Raw genomic sequence first — 11,028 nt, 5'->3', positions numbered from 1 at the left:
TGGTAAAAGATTATTTGCTAGAACTCGTATGGTTTAACTATATTGTATAGATGCCAGTGTCTGCAGTCTTACCCACCTTTATTTTCTGTTTCATCCAGGATTTGTTTTTATAACAATAAGAAACAGTGAAGGGTGTGTGACATTGTTACAAAATAGCTGTGTTAGATATTGTTATAATAATATTAACAGTAGGTAACACAGCTAAGTGGTTGTCAAATATGAAACCCATTGAATATTAAGGGACTGGACAGTTTACCAGTACAGGGGTACATTTTCTACATGTGAATACACGTATGACTGTTGTAATATTACTTGAACTCTGTGTTAGTTTTATTATTTCATACTTCCATGTAAATCTAAATCTACACTTTTAACTAAACTTATGACTAATCATAATTTGATTGACCTTACCATTCAGTCTTGATTCTTTCATTTAAGATCAAGTTCTTAACCGTTATGCCTAATTTGTTAGTTAACTAAGTTTTGTTGCTGATTAATTATGTCTTACCTCGCAGTATTAGAATGGAGAAAAATAATCAGACCTTGGTAAACTGAAGACTTATCTTGGTGTTCCCAAAAGGTCTACATCACCTTCTACTCAGCGGAACCTATGGATAAAAATATGTTGCTGACCAACACATTTGAGATGCAGTATTTTGCTTAGTCTGCTGCCTGTGCTGGTTCAGAATTTCTCGACCTATCACACCATACTGTTTATCAACTCCAAATATCTATGCTGAGTTTGTCTACAGCCAAACCTATGGTGACTGTCCAACTTTCTAAGCCAGTGGTGGTCAATGAAGAGCCAAAGATGACTTCAGGATCTTGCCCAAGTATTGTGAAACGCCTAGTCAGAGAATACAGTATCTTTCTCACCAGAAGATCTTCCCATCGCAAAATATGGTCAGTAGTGTTACCAACATCTGAATGATCAACCACTGATACAGCAGGTAGACTTGAAAATGGTCAAAACACCTTTAAACGTATTACTGGCCATCATCATTATAGGATCCTCATCTTCAACAGTGTCCAGCCCACCACTAGCCAAGCAATTCTGTGACTAGGCTTTGGGTCAACCAAAGTTGGAGTTCTCGTTGAACTCATCAATGTGCAAACTTAACAACTGACATAAGTTATTTAAAAAATATCATCGCAACCACGATCTTAAAAACATTGAATTGTCCCTATCTCCCTCTTTCAACAACATTATAGAACTGTCCATGATTTCTTTTATTAATCTTTGATACTCCACAAAACTTTAGTATGATGTAATTATGAGCATTAAGGAACTGTGTTGTGCTTTTGAAATTTCGTTTGTATTATGAATAACATGTCACTATCAATTTTAATTATATCTGTATTATAAATACATGATTTCGAAAGCATTCACATTTTTTGTTTATATATTTAAAATTTCACGTGTTAAAACTATTCAATTCATATAAGACCTCAAGAGAAGCATATTTTACCAACTATTTTATACATTTAGTGTGAGTTTCCATGTAGTTTTGATTTTTTTACAAGCACTTTTTTTAGCACATAGTTCAGGTTTTCTCACATGCCGGTAGCGCGCCGTAAAGGGGCACGTGGAACGATCGGAGATTTGTGTTACACTATAGTGAAGAAAACGACTTGTGTTTAATCTATCTGTTGACTTTTTTTCTTTTTTTTCTCTCTTTGGTGACATAGTTTTGCCAATTTTTCTGAAACATATAGAATTTATCAAACTACAATTTTGAAGAAATGGGCGCTTATTTATCAGAGCCCGTTACAGAGAAAATATCCACGAATGAGACGTCACCAAGATTGTCTTATGGCGCTTCGTCAATGCAAGGATGGCGGGTTTCTCAAGAGGTACTTGCATTTAGTCTGTTCCACCTTTAGGCCTTTTTCCGATAGTTAGGCTTAGTGGTCTAATTTTTTGAAGTCCTTGTCAGTTAATACTTAATAACAATTGCATACATTTAAAATAAGATTTATAGCAGCTGATCTTCAAAATAAATTATAGTTTTTATTACTATTATTGACAAGAAAACTGAATTATCTTGAATTGTTGAAAATGAAATATGTGATGAAAGATCGAAACTGTTAATAGTGTTATCAAATGAAACCGTGAAATAAACTCGTTAAATTTAAATTTGGAAGCTGTTAATGATAATAAGTTAACATTACCACAACAATATTCTTATTGATCGTCTTTTTCTTTAACATTTATAAAATAGTTCAGATTGCTCTTAGTTAATTTTCGTTGTTTAATTTTATGAAACCATAGGGATTTTAATACTATTTGTCATTTAATTAGCCTTTGAAAATAATGGATGTATCGATTTGCATGGATTATATTTGAAAATATACTGAAATTACACGTTACAAATTTATTGTATAAATTCATATTTAGTATTTCTTAATTTTTTCATATAATGTTTAATCATTGTAATCAATTTCTAGTGACATGTCAAGTGATAAATCAAGTCCTGTTTGATACAATAACCAACATTCATCGTGAAGTCATTCTGCAACATAATTGCTGCATTATTTAAGGCTTTTTTTTTAGTGATTTTTTAAAATCAAGAACCAGTCAATAACCAAATAATGAAGGTAGTTCCTTGACCCATTTGTTATGACATGTTCTTATTCAGTCTCAGTAGTACATAAAATTATCAAGAAGAGTACATGCAAGCTTATTACAGTGGCTTATGTACACCTGTATCTATGTGGTTAATACCAAACTTGTTATTGATGTCATTTTAATTAGTTCTGGCTTTTTTGAAGTTTTTCTTTTGTACGACAGTTATGCACTTTCTGTAGTTAATTTGTATGGCTTTGTCTACAGTGATGAAAGTTTTGAATAGTAGGATATTTGGAATAATTTTTGGAAATGTCTTCTTCTTGCAAAAAAAAAATTGTGGGTTTTCTCTTTTACCAAACATATTCATTGTGATTCTACTCGAAAAAAAATATTCTGAATTTGATATAACCTTGTAATTTGTTGTAGTTGTGCTCAATTGTTGCTATGACTATGGTCAAAATTACAGCACTATTAAATTATTAGTGTATGCATCAGAAATGAAAAGGTGTAATATGTAAACATTGTCTGAAAGAATGAACAATATCAGCCCAATAATTAAACTTTAGGGTTTTTTTTGTGGATAATTGATATAGGCTAAATGTTGCCTATCTGGATCAACAGATAAATGTTCTTAAACTGATAATCTATTAGTAAGGTTCAAAAAGAGTAACAGCACATAACCTTGCATCAGATTTTAAATCATGTATAAAAAGTCTTTAAAGTATTTTATAAAAGATATACAAATTTTTTTAATAATTAACCAAAACAGAAATGTGTCCTAGTGAAAATTACTTCTGGACTTGGCTGAGAGAATTTTTCAAGCTAAGATTTTCACAATATTGATATGCGAATTGTTTGTTTTTGTATGAATTTTAGTGGGTTTTCTTGCCAATTTTTTATTATATATATATTTATTTATTTATTTGCAGGATGCTCACAACTGCATTATTAATTATGATGAAAACACTTCATTTTTTGCTGTCTATGATGGCCATGGAGGTGAGATACTGTTATGGCATGCTTAGCAAGTAATTGTTGAACGTGATTATGTCTGTTCCTTTTATTTTCCTTTGACACAATGTCAAGTTATCCAATCACTGATATTTTGTTAACATTGTTCTAATAAGACAGTTGCATGCTGTGAAAAGTCAATTCACAGAAATGATCAACTGTTCATTAATAATTAACTACATAATTACAGTGTAAATCTACTAATTTTTGACAGTGGATTCTAAAGGTGTTATTATGTCTGTTCCTTTTTTAATCTTGTATTAGATGGTTTTGTTCATTTTTGAAAAGAGAATATAACACCTTTAGAATCCACTGTCAAAAATTAGTAGATTTACACTGTAATTATGTAGTTAATTATTAATGAACAGTTGATCATTTCTGTGAATTGACTTTTCACAGCATGCAACTGTCTTATTAGAACAATGTTAACAAAATATCAGTGATTGGATAACTTGACATTGTGTCAAAGGAAGATAAAATGAACTATTAATAAAATGTCAATTGAAAACCCCATATATATGAATTTGTGTTATTGATAAATGAAATTAAAGTGATCAAGAACTAGATGTTAAAAAAGAAGTCTGGGTTCTGTATGTTCCTATGAAAGTAAAAGAGTAATGTATTGTCACTATCTTCTTTTCTAAGTCAACAAAACTACAATATGACATGTAGCAGATTTCCCAAGTTAATATTTCTGTTTACTTCCAATGATATTATGTAAATCAATTGTTGCTAAGATTATATAACCTCTGTTTATGCCCAGTGATGTGACTTAAAGCAGAATGTTTTGTCTGCTTACAATTTCAATTTATTGTTTTTTGACATGTTATTGGTTAGATGTGAGTAGGCATTATATAATACAAACCACACAATTTATTGTATGTTTTTGTTTCTACAAATCAATGGTTGAAAATATTTATTTATAGATTTAAAGTTTTGTTTGTGTGCTTTCAAACAATAGTGCTCTACATTAATCTGGGCAGTTTCTTTGGATCTAGATGCATATTTTCTTGAGAAATGTCTACATTACTATTACATGCTTAGTCTGTACTGTTTATTTCAAGGTAACCATGTTCCCACTAATTGTAAATTTGCTATGATAAAATTATGATGACCACTAAATTTTTCCACCAAAGATAAAAAGTAGACATTTTTCATTTGGTTTTTGGTGTTCAGTAATTTAGAATTTTATTTATGGTTGATGTATATATTCCCAACTGCAGCTTTGCCTTTGTGCTTCTGTGGTCAGACACTATAATTCTATGAGACCTGCTACTAGTAGTTTTGCTACGTTATTGTTTTAACATAACTGGGCATTTTTAAATTGTAAAGGGTTTGATATCAAGTTTTTCACTATGCATAAAGTTGATATTTTTATACTATTTGATGCCAAAATATTTTATCTGTAAACAGTTTCAGTGATTGTGATTGTATGCTTTCATCCATTGTAGAGCTAGATCTAATAAGTAAGTAAAGTTATTGAATTGTTCAGTATAGTTCAGAAATACTAATGTCAGAAAGAACTGATGTTTGTATGTATATAAGGTATCTGCTTACTCAGATAACCTGCTATTGTGCAGAACAGTATATTAGTGAAAAAAGTGGAACTTGCCTATTAAATTAAAATTTTTTCTTGTTTTGTTTATTTCTTTGTAGGAGCAGAGGTAGCTAAGTACTGTTCCATGCACTTTCCAGAATACCTTCGGTCTGTTCCAGAGTATTCTAATGGTAACATAGCACATGCACTAGAAGATGCCTTCCTAAAGTTTGATGCTACTCTGACTGAGCCAGAAGTTGTTTCAGAGTTGAAACATATCGCAGGAGTTAGTGATGCATCAGATTCTGGCAAGTGCTTATTTTTTATCATTTCCAAAGTGTCTTCTTCACTTTAATTTATAATAATTTTCAGTAACATATTTGACCTTGTAGTCTGAGCAGCCTGTTGTGGTGAAAGAGCACTTGGAGGTATAGTTTGATTTTGATTTTTTTAGACAAACTTCTTTGTGCTATGACCAAAATATATAATTTTTAAAATGATTATCTATTAGCATTTTTTAGAGAAAAAAAATGATTATTTTTTTGTTCTTTTGATTTACTTTATATAAAATAATACTGTACTGTTATATATTAGGGTTAATCTAGAGAATCTTAGTTTTATAAATCTTTCCATCCAGTGCCAAATTAACTAAGAATGAGCCCATGCATTGAGAAAAGTTCCTAACTTCACCATTTATTTTTTAAATTATGACCTTTATCAGTGATCAGATTCATAACAAAACTCTTGTATGTGTTAAAAATTAGATAAACTTCCAGATAAAAACAAAGAAAGAAATTTTAATCAGCAAAAACAGTAATTGTATTACAGTATGGCTGTGCAATTTTGAATTCTTGATTAAGGGACTTTGTTAGTTTTCTCCAAAAAACATACAAAGTGTAAAAATCAGATAAATTTTATCTTTATGTGTAAACAAAATGTAACACTATGAATATAATTTTTTACCAAACTCAGTTAATGGAAAAGTCTTCAATTTTGAGAATGTCTTGAAATTCATTGAAACTAAAAGTAGTTGTTGAATTATTTGATAAAGTATTACATAAAAGTTGTTAAAAAGAGAATTTAAAAGTACCCTTATTAAAGGATTAGCTAAATAATCTTTATTTAGAGGAATTGCAGACTGCCGACTTTCAGTTTTGGATCAGCAACCTTTGCATGAAAAGTTCATCATTTAGGAAAAGACAAAATAAGTTCATTTTTTGTCCAAGCTTACTCAAATAGAGGAATTGCAGACTAAAGAAAAAGACAAAATAAGTTCATTTTTTGTCCAAGAAAACTGTTAACTTATCTAGCTTGCTCTGCACATCACATTTTTTGGTTACTTCCTTGCTAGCTTTTGTTTTCTTTTCTTTTTTCATTGATTCTCTTCTTTAGTTCAAGGTCAGACTGCCTAAACATATATTGAGTTATATCAAATGTTTCTTTGTCTGCTTTTGGAAACTGTTGTCTTGTGTCCCTGTGTGGATGAGAGGATATCCTGACTGTTAAAGTCTTGCTGTCTGACTGAGCTGCACGTTTAGATTCTTTTGAATCTAGATTTTCCTTTTCACAGTGAAAATACTTCTTCAATGGCTTCCACGTGTCTAATATTCTGTTGAGGTACACCCCATATTATAGCCATCTTGTGTTAACAAGTTGTAGAATTTTTCTTGTTTCTTTGTCATACAATCATTGAAACTCTTTGAAATAATGTGTTCTGTAGCACTTTTGTCCAGAAAATGGTAGATATCTATCAATATATCAGAAACTGAGCAGGGCAGTTCTCTGGAAGCTTCCTGGCCAGCAATATTCATGAGGTGACAGGCACAGCCCATGAAGTAAATGCTTGGTTGTCATCTTGAGATGTGTCCCATCACACCTTTACCTATACCAAACATAACTGAGGCATTGTCTGAAAAAAAACTAAGATAGTTTTCCCATGGAATTTTCCTATTTGTCAGTTTGTGGTCCAAAAGCTTGAAAATATTCTCTTCTGTTGAAGCTTCTTTCCATTCCACCATTGTCAAATGAGAACAAACTATTTTCCCAAGCAAAGGGTCAAGATACCATACAACCACTGGATAAAATTTTGAGTCATCCATGTCTGTGGATTCATCTGTGGCTAAATTGTAAACACTGTTAATAAGTGTACTTGAAATCATTTTGTCATCTCCACAACCCAACATTTGTACAATGGCTGTAGTTTTGATTCTAGCACAGCCATATTTTTTTGTTATATCAGAGTCTGGGAACATTTTTCTGAATAGATGTCCTGCATGATCAGCTACAGCTAGGGGTAAATTTTGAGCATTGACGAATTGCATGAACATCAATTCTGCATTTATGGTTTCATATTCTGAATTCTTACTCATAAATGTCATTATCTGCATCCTTTTTCTACTCCTCAGCCTTTTTGTTGGTGAGATGCCGATTTTGTATGTCTGAAATAATCGTTTATCCTGCCATGCGCCACAGAAAAATTGATGTGACAAACTGTATAAAACGCATGACTGTCACTGACTTTTGATGCAATGACTGGATATTTTGCACTATACTCTCCTAAAGTTTTGATTCAGTTTTAGTCCTTTTAGATTTGCAAGAAACAAGACAATCTAGTGAACGCAATTATGGATTCCCCCATGTACCCAGTGTGGAGAAGCACTGCACTCAAACTATTGGTAGACGTCGGAGATACAAATATTTTTATTATTTCAAGCACAAACATGATTATCGCAAGCAGCCATTTGGACTATGTCTTTTATTTATTATCAAAATTTATTTGTATCTCACTAGAAATTTTCTTTTCACCCCTTTCAAGCCCTGGGGGAACAATTTATCACTTTATTGTATAGGCCTATATAATATATAATAATTTGGAAGTTGCAACAAGTCATAATATTTGTCTGTATGAGCATCAGTCATAATTTATACACCAAAATCATAATGATTGAGCTCAAATCGTAATGGTTGGCATCTCTGATACTGTAATATTTTAAAGCACTTGTATTCATCTGTTCATTTTCATTGAGTATAAAAGCTTTAAGGTTAGAACAATAGAAGCTTTGGATTCTAATAATCTTTACACATGTCTTCCTATTGATAAAATTAGTCTTTCATCAACAGTTTCAAGATCATTTAACAGTTCTGGTACTATAATGCTTTGTGTAAAGAAAAATAAATGTTGAAGGTAATCTTACAGATTTTACCATTGTTTCATAACAAATTCTCAGATGTTTTGTATTCTTCACTTGACAATACATGTGCAATTTGAGAAACCTGCTTTCTAACAAATCCAGTTCTACTAGTTGTGGATTTATATCTATTTGAACTTGAATTTCCATTCAGTAGAAATAGTGAAGAAAAAACTATAGTAAAAGTTTGCTTGTTAGTTGTAGATACATACTACAGCTGGGAGATTGGTGTGATTAATATTTGTTTACCCAGGAGCAATGGTTACATTGAATGTCTTGTAAAATAACTGATTTATGAAATTAAGGTTAAATCAGTTAGTCACAAAATAATTAATAAAGAATAGCATTTTTATTTATTTCTGTTTGTGATTATTCCAACTATTGAAGTAGTTGAAAAAGTAACCATTATTATTTCTCAGTTATTTTGTATTCATTTAAGTTTACAGCTTGTTTGATTAGCATTGCAACTCACAAAAATAAACAACTAATCAAAATTAGGGTTTCTGTTCTAATTTATTATTATTATTATTACTTCATGATTACAAAATCTTAAGCTCTTCCTGTTGCTACCATATGTACTCAACTTTTCATTGGTGGGAGAATTGTTTTTTCTGTTACAGCAAAGCTAGTAAAGCTGTATTCTGCTGTTCTTGATTTTGAATCATTAACCAGAGTGAGATTGTAATTTTCTTATTGTTGAAAAAATGAACATATTTGGAGACATGGGTAAATAGATAATAAAATACTTATTTGTAAACTAAACTACTTTAAAATACTAATGATTTACATATATACATGCTGCTATAAACATACCTAAAGGCTAAAGCTCAGTTTGATTTATTTTCAAGCAGTTATTTTTTAATTTATTTTTAACAAAAATTGTCAAATATCACAAAAAAATTGATTTCTTGCCAAAAATTGGAGTCTCTTTGAGAGTAATTACTATACAGTTCTGAATAATAGTATAGGGTAGACAAATTACAAATTTCTAATAGTATTACACAGTGGAAAATGGAAGGTTTTCTTCCTCTATACTTTAGTTTACCTTCGAAAGGCAAGGGAGCAAGTAATGTGCTCAAGTGTTTTTTAAAATTCAGTTTTCACTGGTAATACAATAAACACTGTAATATTAATTTTGTCAACCATAAGGCACACTAGCTTGTTACGGACTGCTAACCTGCCAATTTTCCTTAAATTCAATGAAATGCTTCTACTTTGAGTTTTGAATAAGCCAAAGCTTATATACAGCTTTATGATACTGCTCTTGACAGGCCACAGAGTGCTATAATTACAGCCTAGTCTGCACTTGATTGACTCACAATGACTAACATTAGTGATGCTCTCTTGCAGATTTGCTGGAGAAGGGAGATTTCTCTCAAGTAAGCAATACTGGCAGATTCCCCAGTCTCAGTCAAAATTTAATAATTTCACAGTTCCAAACAAGTACCACACAGGGTGGAATAGTGCCTGAAGATAAAAAAATACATGTATGATTATTCACAACTGTATAGTATTATGAAAATAATTTGGTATTATGTGCATACTTTTGGTTTGTTAAAACATAACTCTTGTTCTAGAACTTGTATATATAATGCTGAAAATTGTTTGTGGCATATGTAACTATATTTTATAAACCTGGGTGATTAGTACGATTTGCTAAGAGAATGACCATTAGATTCATTAATCAGTCATATTCAAATGATTAAATATTCTCACATAAGGTAACTAAAAAAAATCTTGCAACTCCAAAAATTATTTCAATACCTGTGGTTCTCAGAGTGTAGATACCCCTTTGTATAGCTCAGTGTTTAAACAAATACAATGGTGATATTTGGAATACTTGAATAATTGGAATAATCTAAAAGAGTAATAATCAGAAATCCTAAATTCAATTAGTTGATTTTTCAGGTAGTTATGATGTTCCTCATCTTAAGCTGAACAAACTTTGATTAATCAAATGTAATAAAAAAAAAACCATAATGGCATTATTTTTATCACTGGATAATTTGGAAAATTGAAAATGCTAATTTTGATTAGTTTATTATCTTCATGATATTAATTAAATTTAGTTTTGATTAATTGATAATCTGCATGACTAATTGGTGCTTATAAGTAGTTGATTTTTTCAAATTAATTGGCCTGCTCTATGCATGTAAATTACATTTTATGTAATAAAACTTGGGTAAATTCATACATATAATTAGCAAATGAATTTAAAATATAATATTGAATTGTATAATAAATCTTAAATATATTTTAGTATATGTTATTTCCTTAACTATCTGCTTAGAGGCCATTTTTTTGTGGATTGCAAAAATTTGTTACATGCATGACTATGTTAACTCATGGAAGGATTGCTTTAAGAAAAAAACATTACAATAAGTTAGTATTTGTTATTCACTCAGTAAAATGTTGGTTGCTGAAGAACTTGCTTCTTTCATTGTGTTCAAATTTACTAGAATGATCTATTCACTCAGATGAAATGCTGATGGCTTGCTCATTTCACTGTGTTGATCATAAGTTACTAAACATGCATAATGTAATAAATTAACAGCATGTAACGTTGTTAAGTCTTTGACCTATTTACACAAACAGGACTCCAGATTAATTATGACTATCTCTACTACATATACATTGTATGTATGAAGCACTGAAAACTGACAACAAAAGTCTGACTATCACCACGTGCTGCTTAAACATATTCTAGTAAGTTACTCGATTTA

General features: G+C 30.7%; 1 protein-coding gene across 1 annotated transcript in view; it reads left to right on the top strand.

Moving 5' to 3' along the window:
* Positions 1-1,527: 1,527 nt before the first annotated feature.
* The window catches only part of LOC143255773 (protein phosphatase 1G), a 35,517-nt gene continuing 26,016 nt past the window's right edge, over positions 1,528-11,028 (top strand). Inside the window, exons 1-3 of the mRNA XM_076511961.1 lie at positions 1,528-1,854; positions 3,499-3,568; positions 5,237-5,425. Coding sequence (XP_076368076.1) covers positions 1,744-1,854; positions 3,499-3,568; positions 5,237-5,425 — 370 coding nt within the window. The 5' untranslated portion in view covers positions 1,528-1,743. The remainder of the gene's footprint in view (positions 1,855-3,498; positions 3,569-5,236; positions 5,426-11,028) is intronic.

The sequence above is a fragment of the Tachypleus tridentatus genome, chromosome 7 (assembly GCF_004210375.1).
Source record: "Tachypleus tridentatus isolate NWPU-2018 chromosome 7, ASM421037v1, whole genome shotgun sequence".
Lineage (NCBI taxonomy): Eukaryota > Metazoa > Arthropoda > Merostomata > Xiphosura > Limulidae > Tachypleus > Tachypleus tridentatus.
The sequence above is the reverse complement of the archived record's forward strand: the minus strand, read 5'-3'. Positions and strand labels throughout refer to the sequence as shown.